This window comes from Pygocentrus nattereri, chromosome 8 (assembly GCF_015220715.1).
Source record: "Pygocentrus nattereri isolate fPygNat1 chromosome 8, fPygNat1.pri, whole genome shotgun sequence".
Classification (NCBI taxonomy): Eukaryota; Metazoa; Chordata; class Actinopteri; order Characiformes; family Serrasalmidae; genus Pygocentrus; species Pygocentrus nattereri.
Window position 1 is genome coordinate 9,842,145 of NC_051218.1, and position 24,256 is coordinate 9,866,400.

Consider the following 24,256-nt stretch of genomic DNA (forward strand, 5'->3'; position numbering starts at 1 on the left):
CACACATTTTGTAATAAACTTAACTATTACCCACATAATAAAACTCACACATGCTTAAAGTCTTTACACTTGACTGTTTTTAAAATGATTTAATGTTTTAATACACTACCTTGATTTACAGCCAAAGAGGTTCAACCCAAAAACGATCTTTAGGTTGCCACAGCCATGAACAAAACTCCAAGCCTTACATTTCTCAGACTTCAGCACACATAAAAGGACAAAACAGCAGTAAAACCCCCTCCTGACAGTGACAAATTAAGATTTCAAGATCTTTTATTTGTTTATTTATTTACAGCTCAGCTATGACTTTTTTTTTTTTTTTACAAATGAAACCATTCCATAATGTCATATTCTATCAAGTAATTACACAATAAATATAAAAAAGTATGTACAATACTAGTGTACATGTAAAACATTGTAGAAAAACTTAAAACCCTTACATTTAATTCTGCATTCACATGCATAGGTATAAGTCAAGGGACACTTGAAATAACGACACATTTTAAATCAGCCTTCTCAATTTTTTTGAGTTTGTGAACCGTTCTTTAAATATTTCTCACACACAATCACGCACATGACAACACATTGCAAACCGAGAATAAAACACATAATACCACTCAACTGAGGTAACATTCAGAAAAGGTAAATAAGCACCAACAGGATTCAACATGGCAAAATACTGTGCAAGTTTACAGAATCATGCATGAAACTCATGCATGACCTCTAGTGTAAATATGGTAAAAACAAAATGAATAAAACCCTGAGATCAAAGTTTTGTGTAGGAGAAAAACATATCTTTCGATTCTGAAAGATCAGAGAATAAATGGAACCGCAAGGGTTTGAGTCATTATCTGTAGGAGTACATAACTCATGTAAAAAACCTTTGCTTCTTCACATAGACATTCATAGTACAGAAATGAAGCAACACAGAAAATGCTGACATGATCCAAAATCAAAGTTATGAAGAAAAAAAAAACCTGGATGAAATTCAGGTACATGTTAAACATTTGTATTTGGTCCTCCAATCAGTTTAGACTTAGTTTATAAGGAAAGTTCTTTAATTAGTTACTTCAAGATATCAAGATATCCTATTGTCGCTGGGGCACCTAATATCCGGAATCTGGTCTTCAAACGGCTGTACTGTCCACTGGTTTGACCTAACGTGATCCATAACTGGGGAATATTCTGTATTTGCAGCACCTGTAATAATATGAATTTAATCAAATAAAAAATAAAAAAAAACATAATATACTCAAGAATCTGAAAACCAGCAGGCAGCACCAGTGTAGGCATTCTGAGCTCTCAGTGTACATTTTAGAGTAATTCATTCATTATATTAATGATTAATAATTGCATTTTTCCTTGATAATCTTTGTTTTATCTGGCTTTGATTTTAAAAAGAGCCCATGCAGCCTACATTACATCTTCGTGATCTATTTTCAACAAATTTGTGGTACAATGTGTTTATTAACTTTGCAATAAATGCAGGCTAAAAATGGGTATATCATTACCTCTCTCATTAGGAGGATAGAAGCTGCAGGCCTGATGTGCTCCACTTGTACAGCTTTCCTCATAGCCAGGATCATGCTGCTCTTCTTTGATAGCCACCCTTTTAGCATCCTCTGTAATAAGACCATGCAAAATATACAAGTTGATCTGTTGCCCATAAAGTCAGCCTTTACAAGTTTTAACTTCTGAAAATGAAGGCATATTTATGTTTATGTAACCCAAGCAAATCAAGTTGTGTCACCTTTAGCCATGGCCAAATCAAATGTGTACTGGGTCTCCAGAACCTCTTGGTTCTTCAGCACACCCTTGAGCTGGTTCCTAAGATCCTTCAGCTTAATGTAGAAGTGAACTTTGTCTTGAGCACGAGGGAACTGAGCACAGCGGGGACTGGAGGATGGCATAAGATAACAAACCTGCACAAGTGTACAAAATGTCACATCAGTATTTCATGATATTTAATGATATTGAAATCATTAACAATGTATGCTAATAAGGTCTGAAAGTCATACTGTTTCTGTGTCAGGAACTTTGTAGGGCTGTAGTCCAAATTCTAGGTTCTTGGCTTTCACTCCAAAAATTTCATTACAGAATATTTCATAAATACCTGAAATAAAATATAACTGGTTTACACATGATAAATAGAGCAATAATGTTTCAGGAAGACAGTTGTTGTCTTACTGTTTTACCTTTTCCATTAAATGCTGCTATCCGTGGCCTGTATTTCTGCAGCTTTTCCAGAAGTTGTTTGCCTCCTTCTCTAATTTCTTTACTAAAAAAAAAAAAAAAAAAAAAAAAAGTCTTACTTAGTTTTTATTGACAGCAGGCCCCACCCCCCCCAAAAAAAAAACATCAGCACACTTCTTCTCAATGAAGTTAATCATTCCATAATAAAAGCCATGCAGATTTACATTCTTACAGCATTTTTAATCGGATCCCTAATGAAACAGAGGCTTTCAAACTATGCCTATGAAAATGAATTAGGGCTATTTGCATAACAAACTAATTGTGGAGTCAACTCTGATTCTAGATGACAAGAATCACTGAAGTCCATTCAACAGAAGAGACCAAGAGCAATATATTAATAAGTAACATAGAGTAATATATTCATTATAAACAACTTTAATAAACAAATTGGGACAGTTAGAGTTAGCAAAATTAAAGTTTTTGATTGTGTCCAGCCTGTGGGAGGATGCATATTTAAGACAGGCTGTCAAGAGAGTGACAGCACATTATCTCTCTCTCTCTGTGTGGGTACAGGCAAACTTTAAACACTCTGTGTGGAATCAAGTCTAAGGCTTTGAAGACGACTCTTGATTCCCAAATGCCATGAATTAGAGAACTGATTCTTTTTGGGAAAGCACTCTCAGCCCTAATATGAATGAATGAATTATGAGTGTGCATGTCTTTGATCTGAGGTGCTTTATTTTTAGACGATACTGTACAGTCCTTACTTCGAGAGGTCTTTGCTCCCAGGTGTAGTCCTCTCTACCATATTAGTGAAGCCGATCCCATACTTTTCTGGAAGAGTCTGATCATGCATATAGTTTAACTGCTCATCTGTGAGGCCTGATAAGAACAGGCATTTCCCTACGGAGAGTATATACAGTAATTACAATCAGCAATCAAAAGCAAATTAATTAATTAAATTAAAAAAAAAACAGCACATACAAAAATGGTTCCCAGGATTCGGGTAATGGCGTCCTTTGTATGCTGACATCAGTCCAGGATTGATCCCAATCTACAAAAGTACATAGAATAAGACTAACTGATTCTAAAAATATTTAGAGCATTTGATAACATGGTTACATTAAAGCTACACAACATTAACACTACAATGAACACCAATTAATATATAACCCCAATTCCAAAAACATTGGGACACTGTGTAAAATGTATCATCAGGTTCTGAATGAGTTATTGTTTTTCATGAAACAGTAAAATGTCTCACTTTCAACATCTGATTTGTGTTCTATGTTCTATTGTGAATATCATAGGGGTCTGTGAGATTTGCAAATCATTGCATTCTACTTTTATTTACATTTTACTGGATACTCACTATAAGAATGTCCAGATTGTAGGTGATGATATCTGGCAACTTTCTGGCCATGACTTCTTCCACAGACATGCCATTAAATCTGTCCAGGGTTCTTTTGGCTTTTTTCACAGTCTCTTTGGTATCTGCCTGCTCTTCTCCCTCTTCTAATTTCTGTTTTGGTGGTCTCCCTCGCTTCTTCCCTTGGGTAGGTGTTGATGGAATAGCTACAGTATATATATACACATAAGACAGAGTTTACTCCCTGATCTGATAAAATGTGATGTTATCCATTGATTTAGCGGGTTCTTAGACTGCACCTGTTGGTGGAACAGGCAGCTGGTGGGGTTGATTGATTTGCACTGGATGCTGATCTTTATAAACAGCTAATTCACTCATGATTCTGTCCTCTCCAAGCTCCTGCTGGTGATGAAAACTGTTTACCATCTGGCTATACTGAGGAACCGGCTGTGGCTGAAACTGTTCTGGAATGGAATGGTACCTGAGAAGTGAAGAACCAAAGAGGGACAAATACATAGAGAGAAAGAGTGAGAGAGATATTAAAAGAAAGACTGCTGTTAATCATCTGAAAAAAATTGCTTACTTTGGGTGTACCCAAAAGTCTCAAAAAGGTTCATCATTAAGAGGACTGTCACACGCTGAAAACAATGTAAAATCCTCCCTTTGTTAATGGAAGTCAAATCCCAACTCCACATCAAAAATCCAGAGCCTGGATTCATGAAACCTCTCAGAGTAGAAGTACTGATCTAGGATCTGCTCCTATCTGTAAGGTCATCTGAAATTTGAGAGAACTCTAATCTTAGATCAGCACTACTACATTTCTAAGTTCATGAATACAGGGCCAGGAATACATGATACATTTCCATACAGGCTTACAATCTCATTTCTACACTATTTACCTGCCACATAAAAACATGGTGAATGAAATCAAAAACATACTTATTGTGTTACCTATAAATAAATTCATTTGTGCATATGAAATATCAACAGACCCTTTCATTCTTCTGCAGTTTGGGTTTACTCACCAATGCTGAAAATAATCCATGGGGGCCGTCTGATATTCATACTGCTTTTCTTCCATCTTAACTGGTGGATTTACTTTAATAGATTCATATTTGTATAGATGTTACTCACATGCTTTGATTTGCAATTCTCCCTGTGTTGGGCAATGTTTACATTTTAAAACACCTGACCGTCTGTCTGCCTAGCTGTTTCTCTCTAGCTCTCTATATATTTGTGAAGGGATCCATTTCTCCATAACTATGTAGAAAAATACATCTTTACTTACGTAGTGAGCTTGAAAAATAAGTCACCTTTCATTTTCAACGTTCACAATTTACTATTAGCGATACAGCAAAGAGAACTACGGAGCTAGGTTAACATTAGCGAGCTAAATCAATAAACACATTCTACGTTCATTTAAAACAAATACACGACGAAAGATACACAAGACTCACCTGTTAGAGACAACCTCGTCAGGATCTTCTCAATTAGGAGCTGCAAGGCACAAAATAGGAGAATAAACCGAGCTTCAACCGGCTTCCCTACAAGTACCAATAAGACAAAGCATCGGTGGAATTTTCAAATGAAAAGTCTTTAAAGGTCTTCAAAATGTGGTGTCTAACTTTCGACCATCATGCGCAAGAACTGAAGTAGTATTTATTTAGAATAAATGTACAAGCTTATTTTATTTTGTTATTTAAGCGACACATGCTGGAAAGTAAAACATACAACATAATCTAGAGATTTCTGATCTTCCCAATTTAGCAATGTTGACTTCTGAGAGCCTAACGGAATTTAATAACTCTAGGGGGGAGCTGCCTTTCTGTTCGCTACATATGTATATCCAAAATACTATTTCTGCGTAAAATCAACATTCCTAACATGACTAATGAAATATTATTAAATATAATTATCTATAAAAAGTAACTAGCGTGCAGAAAGTACATTTTAAACTGTACGGTGTTATACATCTCCCCCGCTCTCGGCAATGGAATCGACCGTTTTGCCACCGGACGGCGTGAGGTTTGGACAAATAAGCCAAGTTAACCTCCGGCTCTTCACAGGTTCTTGCTAACGTAGCATTAGCAGTCTGAGGACGCAGGACCCAGGACTCATCAAACTTAATCCCAATAAATAAGAGAGGTTCGTATATGCTTATTTAGTTCTTAGTACATTTAGACTAATTTGTTATTGTTTTATTTGAAAGGCTCTATGCCTGGATGTAAGCATGCTTGCTCATGTTTATGGTTGACTACGCTTGACTGCTGAATGTCATTCCACATGTCTCATGTAACGCCTGGTGCGCCTTATCAGCTCATTATCAGCCCCTCAGGGAGGTGAAATGAGTGTTATAAAACAGGAAAAGCAGGCAAATCTCTAATATGTGAAGGGCACCGAGCCTCCAGGACCAGGGTTGGGAAACACTGGCAATGATGCGATTTGGACGCAGCCTAAATTACGTCACTTTCTACTGTACAAATGAGGTGTCAAATAGGACAACACCATTGTGGTCGATAGTAGTGATGAATGAATACAGTGTGTTAAATGTATTCATTAATGTATTCTGATACAATACCTAATACGTAGCATATTCAGAATACATTCATAATACATCTTCTTAAAGCACATGAAGAACTTTTTTTAGTTGCTATTATTGCTCTTCATATAATTATTGTGTTAATATAATTATTATAACATATATGTTGATGGGTTTAATAAAAAAGAAAAAGCCCACCTGCTTCCGTCCAGTGATGCTCCCATAATCCCCCATGCAGATGTGCAGTACAACACTGATGCTAAACTTCACTATAACTTGCAAACAAGCTCAATAACACTGAGATTAATAACTGATCGTCACATTGGTTTATCAGTCTACTCAGGCTTTAGTAGAGCTCAGTAACACAGATTAATAACTGTTCATCACATTGATTTATCGTTCTACTCAGGCTTTAGCAGAGCTCAGTAACACTGAGAATAATAACTGATCACCACATTGATTTATCAGTCTACTCAGGTTTTAGCGGAGCTCAGTAACACTGAGATTAATAACAGATCATCACATTGTGATGATACAAATATGTATTGATAAAAACACACATTATTTTAAACAGTAACTGTTCTCTTTTTTTTTTTTTTTTTTTTTTTTTTTTTTAAATGCAGTTGCAAAAAAGGTTCCTGTCCATAATCCCTGACCAAAAGATGCCCGCTGGTGTGTCTTGGCCAAGATACCTGAAAATGTTTGGGGCCAGCGTATTGTCCATGTTTGCTGGTGCCGAGGTCGTCCATCGGTATTATCAACCAGATTTGGTAGTACTTCTTGATAGTGCTGCATTTGATTTTATTAGTTTGTTTGTCTTTTTGTTTTTACATATGTTCAAACATATTTTATTACTACATACTTAATTTTATTATTTTTCAGACTATTCCAGAGGTTCCCCCACAGCCTGGAGAACTGCAGACAGAACTTCTTGGGCTGAAAGCAAGGCAGGCAGCCTCAGAGAAACACTGATGTCACTTTTTATATTTAATTGTATATACACACTGAATATTGTATATTGTAAACATTATGCAGACAACTTTTGAATCCACTTGTGAATTTGTATAATGCTAGAATAAAGTTATTTGTACTTTGTTGTGTGTGTGCAACAGACATTTGTAAATGTACAATCACTCCTAATGAAACAAAAGCTGATGCCATCAATGTAGGTCTGACTTGTAGAGCTGTGATATGTATTTTTTTAATACAAATTATACACATACATGAAATTCACAATTATAAACAAAAGGATGAATTCCATGAGAATATACAGTGGGTTGCAAAAGTATTCAGCCCCCTTGAACTTTTCAACCTTTTGCCACATTTCAGGCTTCAAACATAAAGATATGAAATTGACATTTTTTGTGAAGAGTCAACAACAAGTGGGACACAATCGTGAAGTGGAACGAAATTTGTTGGATATTTTAAACTTTTTTTAGAAATAAAAAACTGAAAAGTGGGGCGTGCAATATTATTCAGCCCCCTTGCTTTAATACTTTGTAGCGCCACCTTTTGCTGTGATTACAGCTGCAAGTGGCTTGGGGTACGTCTCTGTCAGTCTTGCACATCGAGAGACTGAAATTTTTGCCCATTCTTCCTTGCAAAACAGCTCGAGCTCAGTGAAGTTGGATGGAGAGCGTTTGTGAACAGCAGTTTTCAGCTCTTTCCACAGATTCTCGATTGGATTCAGGTATGGACTTTGACTTGGCCATTCTAACACCTGGATACGTTTATTTGTGAACCATTCCATTGTAGATGTTGCTTTATGTTTTGGATCATTGTCTTGTTGGAAGATAAATCTCCGTCCCAGTCTCAGGTCTTTTGCAGACTCCAACAGGTTTTCTTCCAGAATGGTCCTGTATTTGGCTCCATCCATCTTCCCATCAATATTAACCATCTTCCCTGTCCCTGCTGAAGAAAAGCAGGCCCAAACCATGATGCTGCCACCACCATGTTTGACAGTGGGGATGGTGTGTTCAGGGTGATGAGCTGTATTGCTTTTACGCCAAACATAAGTTCGATTTTGGTTTCATCTGACCAGAGCACCTTCTTCCACATGTTTGGTGTGTCTCCCAGGTGGCTTGTGGCAAACATTAAATGAGACTTTTTATGGATATCTTTGAGAAATGGCTTTTTCTTGCCACTCTTCCATAAAGCCCAGATTTGTGCAGTGTACCACTGATCGTTGTCCTATGGACAAAGTCTCCCACCTCAGCTGTAGATCTCTGCAGTTCATCCAGAGTGATCATGGGCCTCTTGGCTGCATCTATGATCAGTCTTCTCCTTGTTTGAGATGAAAGTTTAGAGGGACGGCCGGGTCTTGGTAGATTTGCAGTGGTCTGATGCTCCTTCCATTTCAATATGATCGCTTGCACAGTGCTCCTTGAGATGTTTAAAGCTTGGGAAATCTTTTTCTATCCAAATCCGGCTTTAAACCTCTCCACAACAGTATCTCGGACCTGCCTGGTGTGTTCCTTGGTCTTCATGATGTTCTCTGCGCTTTAAACAGAACTCTGAGACTATCACAGAGCAGGTGCATTTATACGGAGACTTGATTACACACAGGTGGATTCTATTTATCATCATCAGTCATTTAGGTCAACATTGGATCATTCAGAGATCCTCACTGAACTTCTGGAGTGAGTTTGCTGCACTGAAAGTAAAGGGGCCGAATAATATTGCACGCCCCACTTTTCAGTTTTTTATTTCTAAAAAAAGTTTAAAATATCCAATAAATTTCGTTCCACTTCACAATTGTGTCCCACTTGTTGTTGATTCTTCACAAAAAATTACAATTTCATATCTTTATGTTTGAAGCCTGAAATGTGGCAAAAGGTTGAAAAGTTCAAGGGGGCTGAATACTTTTGCAACCCACTGTACATATGGTGCACCTCGATGCACTCGTGACCTGTCCGGGGTGTATCCTGCCTTCCACACAATGACTGCTGGGAAAGGCTTCAGCTCCCCCCATGACCCAGAAAGATAAGCGGCTTAGAAGGTGTGTGTGTGTGTGTGTGTGTGTGTGTACGCGCACACATATGGTAATATTAATAGCAGTGTGAATTCAGTGTTCAGGGGTGTGCAAGCCTGGTCTTGGAGGGCTGGTTTCCAGCATAATTTGCTGATTGCCCTACTCAAACACACCCACTAAACCTGGCAGTTAACAGATGAGTGGAATCAGATGTGTTTGAGTAGCTATTCACCAGCTGTCCTTGAGTTAAGGAACCCCGATTTAGACTTTTAATTTGCATTTTCAAAAACAGAAAATCAAGGCCGACATCTGTGTATGCTCATAAACATACATACTAATTCTCTCCAGTGCCATTAATATTTGTAATATTATTTACAACTATTTCTTTATAATTATTCACTTGTTAATGTATTTTTGAATGGGTAGGGGCGTACACAACAGACTCTTAGTTCTACCGGAGAATGTTGAGTAAGAATTGCCACTCAGTAATGTGTCCTGGGTTTATAAAACAGTCCAAAATGAATGGGTAAATATAATCTTTTTTATTTATTTATTTAGAAGAATGTTTACATTTAATGAACACAAAACAGCAGAAAACAATTTAACTCTGATGCTCCATTTTTGAGTGTTTTGAAATCCAGTTATGAAAGTTTATAAAGGTGCCTCATGTGCTTTCATGACGTCAGTAAGCGCAAACCCCTTTATTCAGCCAATAAGCTGCTCCACTCACCAACCAATCAGCACTCAGGAGCAGTAAGGGTAGCATCCTACTGCAAAAAAATGTTGCTTTAGAAAAAAAAAAGGAAATATACAGGCACGTTTTTTGTTTTGTTTTTTCTGCTTTTCAAAATTAAAATAAGATTCTGGACAAATGCTTAGAAGATATTTTAACTTTTCGTTTTTTTTAGTTCCGTTTCACCAGATTCAACGATAACTTTTTTGATATAGATGGAGAAGCTCCTGCTAAACCGGCTCTGGTTCTACTATTTCACGGAATGACTTTTATTCTGAAATGCGGCTGTGAGCGTGAATGCGGAAAGAACCCGTGTATTTTTACCCGTGAAATGCTGTTGCAGTGAGAGCTATCAGACAGCCCGGCGGAGGAGCTGAGTTTGAGGCTCATGTAGCCCGCGCTGTGGCAGCTGTCGGCTGATAGGACCTACACAGGGGAGACGGTTGTGGGGCGGAGAGGAACCATGCCGACCTTGTTTTTGCCCCTCTCTCGCCTCGCCAGAAGCGGGAGTGGCGTTGGGAAGCTGCTGGCTCGCTGTACGGCTCTCCACCCGCCTGGCGGGACAGGGGTTTCTGAGAAATGTCAACCGGCGTACCGAAACCTAACCTCCCCGGCACAGCTCTCCACAGCCGGCATGAGCACCAGCTCCGCGGACGGAGACCTGACCAGCTGGCTGTGGTCTGTTTACAATGAAACCAAACGGCAGACTGAAGGTGGGTTTAGTGAATTCCCTCTGGGGACCACTGTCACCCCATATAAGGGGAAGCACCCAAAAGAGTTCTTCTTTTGTTACAGGTTTGACATCGTGACAATAGTAGAACCCTTTTTGGTGCAATATAGATCCATATTCAAAAAGGCTCTATGTAGAACCATCTACAGCACATTCTCCATCAGTCTGAAAAACTCCTTATGATACAGAGATCATGCAAAGGGTTCTCTGAGTGTTCATGGTTCTATATAGAACCATTTTCTTTGCTAAAGAACTTTTAAAGCACCATCTCTTTTAAGAGCATAGTACAAAGGTATCTAGAGAGCACTGCTTACCCAGGAGATTTTAAGAGAAAAAAAAGCACATTTACATTTAAATGAATGTTTCTTGATGAAATGAAAGCAACTTTTTTTCGCCAGATTTAATCCCAGCAATATCGAACAACTTTGTGAATCCAGACACCATCTTCTCCAACAATGAGATGAGCTTGCAGGATATTGAAATCTATGGCTTTGACTATGACTACACTTTAGCCTTCTATTCCAGCAATCTCCACACCCTGATCTTCAACATCGCTCGGGATATTCTCATCCAAGAGCACAGGGTCAGTACTCAGTTCAGTCATAAGAAGTACACAGATTTAAAGTCAGTTTTAATGTCGTTTTATATCCCTTATTCTTACAGTGTAAACACCTGTAAATGCACCAGAACAATGTGAGCATTGTGTGCAGGCACAAAGTACTACTGAGCTTTTACATACACTGACATTTGAGTGCTCTGTTAAAGTTGGTGGTATGAAGCAATAAGGAGGTTAGATTGTGCCTGTTACTTGTGTAGACGCACTGGAATTGGTACTAGCTGGATGTGAAGGCAGTAAAGAAAAGAAGTGTCCACAGTAATATTTGACCTATTATTGTTCCTGTCCTTGGTCCAGTACCCAGAGGGACTGAAAGAGTACGAGTACATCCCTGATTTTGTGGTTCGGGGGCTGCACTATGATGTTCAGAAGGTGTGTAGCTGTTGCTGATATATTTATATGACAAGGATGGGCATGTTCATTTAGGTCATGCTTTTATATGGTATAATTGTCTTGATCTCCATCTCTTCTTATTCAGGCTTTACTGATGAAGATAGATGCTTTTCATTATATCCAGCTTGGAACAGTATATAGGTATGTGATATGAATGGGAAGACTGAATTCAACAGACTAGTCATTTCACTTCAGTAAATTGCACGTTGTACATATTTGATTGTACTCTGTAAAAAACAAAACAACAAACAGGACAGTAACTGCATACATTTTGCTTATTAAAAATAAAAGTCTGCTTCCTACAAGCAGAACCCATTTTTAATGTTGTGCAGTCTTGAGTTCCAACCCACCGTCGCATTCCTTAACCAGATAGAACAAAACAAAAAAAGGCTTAATTTTATTCCTTTTTACATAAACTGATATAATAAAATAGTGTGTTTGTAAAACTATTAGAGCCAGAACTAAGAGAGTGCTTGTATTGATATGCACACTCCACACACAGACTATGGAGTTTTACTGTTTATAAATGAGTAAATGTCTCCAACGTATAGCTATGAAACAGGCAATGTTGAAGGTTTTTATGATAAAATAAATTAAAATCCAATGTTATACTCTTTCAATAGTGTTAGCAAATTCTCTGTTTAATAATGCAGACATGCTAACTGGTTAAATGGTTTCTCGCATCACGACACATGCCTCACAAAATTATGTGAAAGTGTGCAGAACAGCACAGAGAACATGCAGAGCTATTGTCTGCGTAATGGTGGTGATTACTGAATGAATATATAGCCTAAGCACAAAAAATACTAGATATATGCCCAGCATCTGACCTGTCATCATACAAACACCTGGCTTGTTTGCTTCGGCTTTTATTTGGTATGTGCTCAATTTTGGCCAAAGAATTATTCTCAGTCTGTTTTTACAACTAAAGATGGACTAAATTCAGATTATCATAACATTTGATCATCTATACAGCAGTGTTCTCACAGTACGGGGCAGAGTTAAACTGGTTTGTTCTGCAGGAGCAGCGTTTAGCAAGATCTATTATAATGTCGGTACTGTCATCCAAGTTAGTCACAGAAGGCTTTAATCACAAAATTTCTTGGTCAATGTTTTTTTTTTTCTCTCTACGAAAGGAAATATTAGCTTGAGTTTATTGAGTGGTTTATTAAAATGTGGTGTTGAAATGATGTGTGATGTTTTATCAACCAAATCCCTTCTGGATGTTTGCAGACATAAACTTCCTTTAGCATTCTTTAGTCTATAAAAATCAAGAGCAGATCTGTTTGGCCTTTCTTATAGACTTGACAATCCAAACAGTAATTATTAAGGTACTATTAATACTGTTTTTATACAGTTCTATAGAAATGCATGCAAATTATTCCCCAGTATAGTGTTCTGTTGTGTGTTAATTCTTCTGACATAAACTAGCTGACTATAAATAAAAATATTACTCCTAATGAGTGAGAATTGGTTAGAGGATGTAAATGTATAGAGAATGTAAAACTTAGGTTTTTTTAAAAGTGATTCTGGATGATTACTCCAGTCCCATGCGTTTTATGACAACCACATATGCATTGAATGTCTGTCTCTGTAGGCTTCTAAGGGTCTACTAATTGGCCTGTAAAAAAATCTTGTGGAAACACTGAATGCCAAATAAACTTGTAAATTACACACAACATGATGTTGATTCAAAATATATTGGAGAGTTTGACAGAATAATAAGCTTGTGGACTACTCCCAATAGAAAAGTAATCCTGTTAATCATCAAGGGATTCAAATGAACATTTCTTTTCTGCAACAGTTTTTAGGTTGCGTTTTTGTTGCTAGCAAAATACCATTTGTTTATTCGGTTCTTGTTTTTGTTCTGAGAAACTGGCAGTACTGTTTTGCTGGTGCATTTTACGTGTTCTAATTTGTTCACACACCTCAGGAAAATAAATATATATGTTTTTGCCGTATCGTCCATACTTAACAGCATGTGTGTGTTCTTGTAGGGGACTTCACCCTGTCTCAGATAAAGAAGTCATTGCTATGTATGAGGGCTGCCACGTCCCTCTGGAGATCATGAGTGACTTTTATGGCAAGGTTGGTGATTTATGTAGAACTGGTTTCCATTAAGCATCATAAAAACAATCAAATAATCTGAAAAGGAACTGCTGTTTTTCCCATCAAATAGTCTAAAAATAGGTTTTTATTTGTCTTATTTTAGTCATGTTTGCCTGCTAATATCCTGTCCACTGTTGTTTAGAGTTCCCATGGGCACACTATGAAGCAGTTTATGGACATCTTCTCTTTGCCTGAGATGACCCTGCTGTCATGTGTTAATGACTACTTCATGAAGCACAACATCGACTATGAGCCTGTGCATCTCTACAAAGATGTCAAGGTTAGACCAGAAGACAAAACAAGTTATCAGTTATGTACAGGTGGAGTAAAAAAAGCAGCTACATTTTGAGGCTGATGGTCACTGTTGATCTGAAGATAAAGACATAAGAACTCTCAGATAAAGTGGGTAAACACTAATAAATTTGGCCTGAAATGTTGCTGTTTGTGTAGGTTATGCTTTGTGTTTTTCAGCGAACAGCAGTCTAATTTTACAGAGACATGTCTTCCAGCACCGTCTGCACCTACTCTGCTTGAGTGGAGGTTGATGGTTCAGAGAAGATTGATGACTGAACAGCCCACAGTTTTGACAGCTTGTTTTCAGATCTAATAAGAAACACCGAAGGCAGCCTTAGCTTGTGTTCTTTCTATGCTGGATAAAAGTCCCTGTAATTGTCACTTTGTCTGAGGTAAACTAATGAGGCACAGGAGGGCGACTGGCAGGGCAGCGCTGGCTTCTTTTGATGCAGAACACTGTGTCTTTGTTCTCAGATATGATATTTTGTGTCTGGTTTATTTTTCTCTACTTCCAGGAGGCCATAGGAGATGTCCATGTAAGGGGAATTATGTATCGGGCAGTTGAGGCAGATATTGGTAATGCTAAAATTATTATTATGTTTTTTCTTCAAAAAATGCCATACTGTTAATGTAATATAAAATATAATAATTGAAAAGTTACTATTGAGTTAATGTTGAGTCGCTGTTTCCTGCAGTTGATCTCTCTCACTTGTAAGTTTGTCACTTCTGTCTAAAGTTTATTAAAAAAAAATATGATCAATATATCACTAACACTTTGATTTTTAATGTTTTTGTAGAGAAGTACATCTGTTACGGTGAACAGACCCATGCGGTTCTAAGAAAGCTTTCAGAAAATGGAAAGAAGATGTTTCTGATCACCAACAGCCCCTTGGACTTTGTGTAAGTACAACAACTACAGGCGTATCTCTACATACAGTTGTATGCAGAAGTTTGAACACTCTGTCAAATTACATTTTATTGGTTTTCTAAGTGAAGTTAACACATTCCCTACAAGGAACAGGCTTAAATATGACAAATTGTACTGCACAATTTTTACTTATTTTCTGAGTGTATCGTATTAGAGAAAATTAGAAGATAAAATATAAAATAATGGCTTATAGCTTAACTTTTGTTCAATCCACATTTAACCTTTTTTCACCCTTAATGTTAAATTTAGCAATTAAACAGTCACATTGTTTTAAACTGAAGAAGTGTGTTCTCTGTAGAGGATATTTGAACTTGTATTCCCCAAACCTTTTAATACAACTGTTTATACATAAACCAAAAACTCTAATAATAAAATATATATATATATATATATATATATATATATATATATATATATATATATATATATATATATATATAACCTATTCTAGACTCCGAAATAGTTTCTTTTGTGAAAATTGACTGAGCCCACATTTTTACGAATGATTTGTGATCTGGTCACTCTTTAGAGATAGAGGAATGAACTACATCGTTGGAAAAGACTGGAGGGACCTATTCGATGTGGTCATAGTGCAGGCTGACAAGCCAAGTTTCTTTAACGACCGCAGAAAGTGAGTTCCTGGAAACACAGCAAGTAATTCAACTAAAACTGGCAGTGTTGAATTAGACTTGTATGAATGACGTAGTTGCATAATAACAGCACCCTCAGGCTTTTTGTTTGCCCGTGTCCTGACACAGTTGCATGTGACAAAGCTGAAAAGTTAACCATGACAACTGTGGAATACTGCCCAAACCAGAGTACCAATTCTCTGTGTGCTCTTTTTGTGTTCCTAAAGGCCATTCAGGCGAGTTACTGATAAAGGAGTGTTGCTGTGGGACAGGATTCACCATCTGGAGAAAGGGCAGATTTATAAACAGGTGCTGTATGGCCTCTGGGCTGAACCTAAAAATGGCAGAGAGCTTGTGTATATTCTCACTGTTGGTCTGTATCTCACTGTTGTTTTTCCACTAAGTGACCTATCCATACTTCATGCTTTTGTAGCTACAGTTTTATGTATAGGTTCGGCAAGCTTTAGAGAATGCTGCCAGAAATCCCACAGAACCTAATGTGAAATTATAGAGATCTTTGTTTAGTCACTAGTTAAAGTGTAAAGCACCTCCAAGCTGGGCTGCATTGTAGCTAAATTTAGACTAAGCAGCTATTTTGCTGCCATAGTGTTTGCTGTATTATACAAGAGTATTTCTGTCCATAATTATGTGACCTTTCCCTCATTAAATAGGATTTTATTTTGTTGTGCGAAGGTTGCCTGACCTGGCATCAGTAGTTACATTCATACATACATTTTCATTTTGTGATTATGGCCAAAATACCCAGTTGGGAAAGGAAGTATTGTTCTTTACGGTTGCTAAAGTAAAGAAAAGCTGCTTTATATGTTTAAATTTGGGTGTGTCTGAGATTCTGGGACAACATACAGTTTGGAGCTGTTACTACAGCTAAGTGAAAATGAAAATATGGCAAGTACAGGACTTTTACAAACATAAACCAGGGTTTTTACAGGCATGAAGTGAAGAAAGCTGAGTACTTCAGAAGACAAAATGGTTTAATAATGACTCATTGAAAAAGCCTAGTTGCCTGAAAAATCCAACCAAATGACAATTCAACATCACTATTTACTACAAACTGACTCTCTAAAACTGCTTTGCACTTTATATTGTTTTTGTAACTGGAAATAATCTGCCCTAAATAGAGTAAGTTAGGCTGAGCAAGTCAGTGGAAAGCTAAGGAGCTAACATGCTAACGCTCCAGTAGTAATAAATAATAATAAAGACAGGCCTTGAGTTTAAGTCTTTTAAAAGGAATTACAGCAATACTGCAACTAAAGAAAAGTAAAGAACGTTACTTATAAGGCCGTTAAAAGCTTAAAGTGTCTGTATTTAAACTAGCTGACAGCAAAGTCAAATACAGTGAGCTATCGCTAACTTGCCGATAGTACTGCGTTCATGTTTGCGTTGACACTAATGTCGTTCTGTGACGAACAAGAAGCCATGCGGATGTCGGCATTGTAAAAGCGCAGCCAACAAAAATAGAGGAGAGCTTTAACAGTGCATATTTGTTGTTTATTTAAAGTAGGAGAAAGCAGGGATGAGCATTGATTGCAATTTTGTTGTTGTTATTGTTAGATTTAAGTGAATTAATACATTTCTGCATTAAATATTGGTACACAACACTGGTTTACACTTAATAATTTTGGCTTTTAGTGGAAACAAAATTTGAAGTGAAATAACTTTAATACCGTAAGTCATTTATGTAGGCTATACATCTAATTGTCTGGTAAAAGCATTTCTCCCACACATGTTCAGGTTTCATATTATTTTATTTAAATTGTTTTGGTATTTCTTTGTTGAGAATGCTATAAGCATTTAAAATATTGCCTGTTTACACTCTGCTGGAGGTTCTGACTGTAAGTCTCTCAAAGCATTGTGGGCTGCAAAAATAATGTGGATACATCTTAGACTTTGAAGTATGACAGTCTTGTCATTATTATGTGTGAATTCTTTCAAACTTCTAGTGACTCTCAGCATTTCCCTGTTTCCAGGGAAACTTGTATGAGTTCTTGAGACTTACTGGCTGGAGGGGCTCAAAGGTTTTGTACTTCGGAGACCACATCTACAGTGACCTTGCAGTGAGTAATACATCACCTTAAACGTCAATGCGGCTGAACGTTTGTTGAACCAGGCATACATCAAAAATAATGCTGCTAGGCATATTTGACCTCCTGTGTTCACATTACAGCAGAGAGAATATTGGCATGTTAGCAGCAACAAAGCAACAAAAGTGAGGGCATAAGATGGATAGCACTCAAAATATTTAATATTTTGTGTCATATTTTTACAAACCTATAATGCAGTGCAATAGTTTCTCATAAACTTAAACTTGCAAAACATTCCCCATCACTCTAAATGTAGACATGTGACATGGTAGTAGACATGGTGTCTGAAGTCTCTTCAGCATTGCTCTAAAGCTATGAGCCTAATGTAGTTCACAAGTCTATACCATATTAATTAGCATTGTACACATTGCTTGCCTAAATAATCACACAAATGATCATAATCTCACATGTATGACATTGTTATCTATAAAAATGTACAAGAATATGCTGCATAGTTGAAACTGAATTTTGTGAGTTCTTTTGTCCATTTTTAACACCATAAAAGTAAATATTTTTACAATTGCAGTTTGAGGCAAGCATTTACACAACACAAATCGATGGGATGTAGAGTCATATGCAAAACTTTGAGCACCCCTTGTGAAATTATATGTTTTGTTAATTGTGTTTGCATCCTTTACAGAGAACACACTTCTGTATATTTTTATGCATTATGACTATTGCATTTGCTGAACTTCTTAAACAAAATAATTTTTTTTTTTTTTTTTTTTAATAAAAAAAAAAAATGTAAACTCAGCAAATAAGCAGAACTTGTGTCCTCAAATGTGCAGAAAAATACCATAGTTTGTTAAGAGGGTGAGGATGTGTAAACTCATTTTCACTTAGAAAACATGCAGTTTGACCTGGGGAGTTTTTAAAATTTTGCATTCAGCTGTATGTTTCCATTACTTGCTGGCTACATCATCCTTGTTGCTCCAGTGTAAAACTAAAAAAGCAAACTTCAGACACCAAACAGGTGAAAACTTGTTGTGAATTTAATTTTAAGAGTGGTGTTAAGATGGAAGACTGATTCCCTGTTTAGGATCTGACTCTGAAGCATGGCTGGAGGACTGGGGCCATCATCCCTGAGCTGCGAAAGGAGATCAAGATCATGAACACAGAGGAATATGTGCATACCATGACCTGGTTGCAGAGCTTGACCAACCTGCTGGAACACATGCAGGTGAGACTGCTGGGGGGGCACTTAGGAGCAGACCATAGCTGTAGGGTTTTCTCATACCAGTCCTTATAGGAAAGTCTGTGCATCTTGGCAATGGCCCTGATCAGTTATGTCCAGTAATACAAGACTCAATGAGTCTCACAATGGTTAATGAGGTAAAAACTGAAACTAAAAGCCACAAACATTTCAAATTCATATTTGAAATCACTGGTAAAATATGTCCAAAATCACATTAGTAGTTTAGTGTTTGGCTCAAATAACACACACAAAACTTGCTTTACCAGCAAGCCCTTTGGCTCTTTTTATTAAAAGGCAGGACTTTCTTCATAAACAGATACCATGTTTAGTGTTGCAAACTTTCCTATTAACCTATTAACAGCCAGTGAATTCTCTCCTCCTCCTTTATAATGTCTCAGCTGATAGTCATTATCATATGTAGAAGATGAACCACTAACAAAACAGGTGAGAAGAATTAATGTGTCGTTATTACATGCTGTGCTGCTTTTGTGTGATATAGTGCCACAATTGACTACTCATATCAGATATTTTTTGGGAATCAGCTAATTTTTCATTATAGTTTATCCTCTTAAACTATTGAGGAACCGTCACTGGGTCCAGACATTTATCATCCATCCATCACTGTGACCAGACATCCATCACAGCCGTGATGTTATATGCGTGTTATATATATAACACACAACCTTGAGTGTTCTATTGCTTTTATACAACAGTTAAATAAAGTAAGAAATGAATGAATTGGGCCATGAATGTGTCAATAAAAAATTTGTTTTAATGTTCACAGTTCCTTCTGCCACATTATAACAAGCAGCTTGTTGCTATGTCAGAGTAACAAGCTCCACTCACTCGTTGCACAGCCAGCAGCTCGTTCTCCAGCTGCTTACACTAAATTCCCAAACTGTCATCACCACTGAGCAAGCTTGTCAGCAGTTTTATGGCTCAGTCCAGTTTGGTCAGACTCTGAAGATGAGACTACACATTTGGCAAATGGCATTCGATTAATTTCTGGCAAATTCCAGATTGTTTAACTGTTCTTCTGTCACAGCTGCCAACTAAAAAGTTGCTCAGTGGTGTTGACAGTTTGGGAATGTAATGTAGTCTCATCTTCAGAGTCTGACCAGAATGGCTGTCGGTCAAATGTAATCTTAAAAGTATACATTTTCTGTTGGTACGAGTGGATCAGATACAGCGGTGCTGCTTGTGTTGTTGAACACTGTGTCCACTCACTGTAAACTCTTTCAGACACAGCAAACTTGTCAGCCTACCTTGTAGATGTAAAGTCAGAGTTGACAGCTCATTTGCTGCTAGACAGTGGTCACAGGACACTGCCCACAGGACGATGTTGGCTGGATATTTTTGGTTAGTGGACTATTCCCAGTCCATCAGTGACACTGATGTGTTTAAAAAAACACTGTCTGATACACTCAGACCAGCGCAACACACAATAGCAAACCACCACCACATCAGTGTTGCTGCAGTGCTGAGAATGATCCACCACCTAAATAGCACCTGCTCTTTGAGGGTCCATGGGGGTCCTGACCACTGAAGAACAGTGTAAAGGGTGCTAACTAAGTGCAGAAAATGTGTGTATATGTGTGTGTTTCTGTGTGTGTGTGGATGTATGGATGGATGTAGAATTATCTGGACTTTTCTGATGTTGTTCTTCCTCTGTGTGTGTTGCAGGTGCACCGAGATGCTGCGTCACAGGCCGTGATTCAGCACTGGGTCAAAGAAAGGGAGGACATGAGGTAAAACATCTTGGCGTATTCTGTATGTTTTATACTGAAGCATGTGTTCTGCACATGTGTATATGTATGTGTATAAGTAACATAATGTGTGTGTATTTAGGCATTTTAAGGAAGGAACATTCTACATTATATCGCTGCATTTTCTTTTCAATATAAGCCATTTTCTACATTGACTTTAAATGGCTATATGTATGAACTTGCGTACTATTTGCTGTAATAGATCCCAGGCAAAAGACATCTTCAACCCTCAGTTCGGAAGTCTTTTCCGCACATATCACAATCCAACCTACTTTTCCCGCCGCCTCTCCCGCTTCGCTGACATCTACATGGCTTCCATCAGCTGCCTGCTCAACTATGATTTGCAGCATACTTTCTACCCCAGACGCACTCCGCTGCAACACGAGGCCCCCTTCTGGCCTGAGCAGACCAGTGCAGGGGCCATGAACATACCCTTCCAGAGCACGCGAGCAGGATCTGAATAAGACTGGACAGATGACAGGTGGCGTTACTGTTATAGAGCAGAATATATATCTATAATGTGTATATTTATACACCACAGTGCGACTGCTGTTACTAGTGTTTAAAGTAATAGTCTGACGAAAGCTTATTTACACAGTTTGGCGCTGACCCAAGGTGACGTGTATGGAGTCTAAATTTAGCATGTTTCATTTACGACTTGAGCTACATGTAAACATTGTAAATGAACACTAGAACCCAGTAGTCATCCAAATAGCCCAGATAGTTTCTGTGTAAATGCATCACCAAAACTTCTCCCACCCTGTTCAAACTGCATCTAAGACCTGTATATAAATAAATAAAAAAAACTGTAGGTAACCTTTTTAGACAACAGGATCTCTAACCATAAACCACTTTAGGATCAGCAGTGCTGATGTAGTATCAGTTTTTGTGACCGTGACTATCATGAATATGAAGGAATTCATATTTTAATTTATACCTGCTTTAATGTATAACTGCTTTTTTAATACCACCCTGAAATGGCTCCCACAATGGTGAAGTTTTATCCATCTACTCTGGACAAACTTAATGAAGACCTGGATGCAGTTTAAGCTAGTTGAGAGAAGTTTTTAGGGATGAATTACAGAAACGATTTGGGTGACTATTGAGTTCTGGTGTTTGTTAGCTATATGGAGCTACAAAGCTAAATGCTAAAATGAAGATGCCAAACATGGCTTAGCTAATCGACTACACCTAGGGCAAGTAGAAAATAGTGTAAATTTGTTGGGTTTTTTTTTTTTTTTTGCCAAACGGTTTCTTTAAGCAGACAAATCAGCTGCATAAATGTGGTATTGACTGATGCTGGAGTTTAAACGACCTTGTACCGTTTTTTTTGGGGTTTTTTTGCATGTTTTCTTGATGTGTTTTTTTTAAATGGTAGAGTTCAGCTATTCTAGGGTATACAATCATGCAGTTGTACGCTAATGTTGCCAGTCAAAGATTCACATTGTGTCCGTGTTACTTATTTAAAAAAAGAATGTAAGAGTGGGTCACTTTTCACCAGGCATAAAACACAGCCATAGCTCTTTAGTACTTAAAGCTGTCACTACCTTTTTATATTTACAGCATATTTGAACTTTTTGTGAATGTTTTGGTCTTCAGTTAGTGTCTCTTAATTAACTGGAGAATTGAAATGCATATTTTTGGATTGTTTTTATTGATTTGTAGCTAAAGTGTTTGCTCTTTTATCAGAATATGCCTCAGTGTGGTGGAGATTTAAAAATAAGCAGTAGCTTCGCTTTGTGTTCAGTGCATCTCTATCTGCTCTGCTCATAGAAAATGGGACTACTTGTGTTCTTCTTTTCTGGCTTTACATGCTTGCTGAAAAGAGCTCTCTAATTTATTTATATATATATATATATATATATATATATATATATATATATATATATATATGTGTCTAACTTTCCCTTCTGCTGTTTTTCAAACCCAAATCCTAACCCTAACTCAGGGATGGATTGTTCTAGAGGGCCACAGCACTGTACAGTTTATTTTCCCTGCTCTTGTTGTGATGCCCAAAAACTAGCATTGGATCAACAGCAGAGCCTCTTAATATCGATACCATTGAGCACACCACCAAAGTGAACAGCAAACTGAAGTATGGCATTTTCCTACAGCATTGAAATGAAGAAAGAGCTTATCTTTCATAGCATTTTAAACTTGTTTTGTAGTTTTGCTTTGTGTCCTAAAAATATAATGCGCACACATTCTAGCCAGTTACAAAGTTTTATGAAAGTTTTATGCATAAGTGCTTTAGATGCCTGTAAGACTGTATAAAACCTGGTGTTCTCTATTAAATGCCTTTTATGCTTTTATTTATGCATTGTTTTGATTTACTGCATTTTCTGCTTAAAGTAATTTTAATATTATTGATTGTTTATTGACTATAGATTACTGTGTAATTAGAGCTTTCTGTCTTTAAAAATGAGGCCCAAGTGCTCACTTTCATTCTGCGATCTGATGTTTTCTGTGTATGTATCTTCTATCTGGTTATCTTGTTGTCATTTTGCTCAGTTTTCCTGACCAGTGTATTGTAAAACTTTCTTTTTCTGGCCAGCTTTCAACACAACATGACACGATACATACATGTTTATCACTCGTGAAGGAACTGAAATAGCGTTGCACTTGATTTTGTTTTTTGTTTTTCAGATATGGCGTTACAAAGTTAATTTTGTGTGTATGCTCAATGAACGGAAGTAGCTGTTTTTCTTTCTTATGAATGAAAAGGGACAGACTGATTGGTTGGACCCCTGACAAAATAGCCTTGAGTGACTACAGTATTCTGTGGTTGTTTTGACTTTTGTTTGAAGTTTACTGGATTTATTTTGTGATCACCCCCATTCAGAATGGGTTGTGTGTGTGTGTGTGTGCGTGTGTGACGTTTATTAAACAATTTCTTGAAAGATTCATGTGTTTAATGCATTTTTATCCAGCTTTAAGTGTATATATAAATCTAAGTTCAAGTAACTGTTGGGATATGAATTGCTAGTAAAAACAGGAAAAAAAAGGTAAATTCTGTTTAACCAATATTAAATTGAAAACAGCACAATGGTAGGTTGGTATAGTGTAGTGGGTAACACCTCTATGCTGTAGACTGGGGTTCAATCCCCACCTGGATAAGTGCCCAACGTTATACCAATAAGTCCTTGGGCAAGACTCCTAACCCTACCTTCGCCTACCTGTGTAAAATCGTCCAATTGTAAGTCGCTCTGGATAAGACCGTCTGCCAAATGCCGTAAACGCATGTAAACAATGTGCCTGCAGCACTTTCCAAAAAACTGGGACAGTTTGGGAGCTGAAGACACCAATTGATCCTTGTTGTCACACAAATTTTGCAACCACATTTTCAATAATAGATAGGTCTTCAATAATAGAGAGGTCTAGACTGCAGGCAAGCCTGTCTAGCACACACAGTCATGCTATGATAATGTGCAGAATGTGGTTTGGCATCATCACATTGAAATAAGCATGAATACCCCTGAAAAAGATGTCATCTGAAAGGCAGCATATGTTGCTCCAGTATGTATATTTTTCAGCAACAATGTTGCCTTCATAGAAGTGCAAGTTACCTATGCCATGGCAATATACTCCCATAGCATGAGAGACCTGGCTATTGAACTCTTGAGGTTTTCACTGTACATTTCAAATTTTCACAGTTGTAACTTTCATTTAATTACAGGCCAACGACAATT

The 24,256-nt window shown here is 37.4% G+C and overlaps 3 protein-coding genes across 4 annotated transcripts; 2 read left to right on the forward strand and 1 right to left on the reverse strand.

The window, feature by feature from the left end:
• Positions 1-62: 62 nt before the first annotated feature.
• Positions 63-5,324, reverse strand: tdg.2 (thymine DNA glycosylase, tandem duplicate 2). 2 transcript variants are annotated; one of them, XM_017690365.2, is made up of 11 exons: positions 5,020-5,324; positions 4,588-4,660; positions 3,862-4,043; positions 3,566-3,768; positions 3,178-3,247; positions 2,961-3,096; positions 2,196-2,278; positions 2,019-2,113; positions 1,751-1,922; positions 1,512-1,622; positions 75-1,200 (listed from the first exon to the last, which is right to left on the reverse strand). In XM_017690365.2, exons 2-11 carry the CDS (start codon positions 4,641-4,643, stop codon positions 1,079-1,081), a joined length of 1,230 nt encoding a protein of 409 aa, XP_017545854.1. In that variant the 5' UTR covers positions 4,644-4,660; positions 5,020-5,324; the 3' UTR covers positions 75-1,078. The 2 variants fall into 2 exon arrangements, with proteins under 2 accessions (XP_017545855.1, XP_017545854.1); XM_017690366.2 differs by lacking the exon at positions 4,588-4,660 and having other exon boundaries at positions 63-1,200.
• A 247-nt stretch (positions 5,325-5,571) lies between these two features.
• c8h12orf73 (chromosome 8 C12orf73 homolog) lies at positions 5,572-7,197 on the forward strand. The gene is made up of 3 exons (XM_017689769.2): positions 5,572-5,707; positions 6,725-6,871; positions 6,984-7,197. The coding sequence occupies exons 2-3, from the start codon at positions 6,764-6,766 to the stop codon at positions 7,071-7,073; spliced, it is 198 nt and encodes a 65-aa protein (XP_017545258.1). The 5' UTR covers positions 5,572-5,707; positions 6,725-6,763; the 3' UTR covers positions 7,074-7,197.
• A 2,861-nt stretch (positions 7,198-10,058) lies between these two features.
• Positions 10,059-23,471, forward strand: nt5dc3 (5'-nucleotidase domain containing 3). Its single transcript, XM_017690362.2, has 14 exons — positions 10,059-10,518; positions 10,934-11,118; positions 11,449-11,523; positions 11,630-11,685; positions 13,542-13,632; positions 13,796-13,933; positions 14,463-14,523; positions 14,745-14,847; positions 15,405-15,506; positions 15,732-15,813; positions 17,493-17,579; positions 18,646-18,786; positions 20,485-20,549; positions 20,770-23,471. The coding sequence occupies exons 1-14, from the start codon at positions 10,269-10,271 to the stop codon at positions 21,029-21,031; spliced, it is 1,698 nt and encodes a 565-aa protein (XP_017545851.1). The 5' UTR covers positions 10,059-10,268; the 3' UTR covers positions 21,032-23,471.
• The last annotated feature ends 785 nt before the right edge of the window (positions 23,472-24,256 follow it).

What these genes read in the sequence shown, in the direction of transcription:
- nt5dc3 (XM_017690362.2), top strand. Translation starts at nt 10,269, where the DNA reads ATGCCGACCTTGTTTTTGCCCCTCTCTCGCCTCGCCAGAAGCGGGAGT. An exon ending in TGAGTGACTTTTATGGCAAG is followed by an intron (nt 13,633 to 13,795) that starts GTTGGTGATTTA and finishes ACTGTTGTTTAG; the next exon opens with AGTTCCCATGGGCACACTAT. An exon ending in ATCTCTACAAAGATGTCAAG is followed by an intron (nt 13,934 to 14,462) that starts GTTAGACCAGAA and finishes CTCTACTTCCAG; the next exon opens with GAGGCCATAGGAGATGTCCA.
- c8h12orf73 (XM_017689769.2), top strand. Translation starts at nt 6,764, where the DNA reads ATGCCCGCTGGTGTGTCTTGGCCAAGATACCTGAAAATGTTTGGGGCC. An exon ending in GGTATTATCAACCAGATTTG is followed by an intron (nt 6,872 to 6,983) that starts GTAGTACTTCTT and finishes ATTATTTTTCAG; the next exon opens with ACTATTCCAGAGGTTCCCCC.
- tdg.2 (XM_017690365.2), bottom strand. Translation starts at nt 4,643, where the DNA reads ATGGAAGAAAAGCAGTATGAATATCAGACGGCCCCCATGGATTATTTT. An exon ending in ATGGATTATTTTCAGCATTG is followed by an intron (nt 4,044 to 4,587) that starts GTGAGTAAACCC and finishes TTCACTTCTCAG; the next exon opens with GTACCATTCCATTCCAGAAC. An exon ending in AGCAGCATTTAATGGAAAAG is followed by an intron (nt 2,114 to 2,195) that starts GTAAAACAGTAA and finishes ATTTTATTTCAG; the next exon opens with GTATTTATGAAATATTCTGT.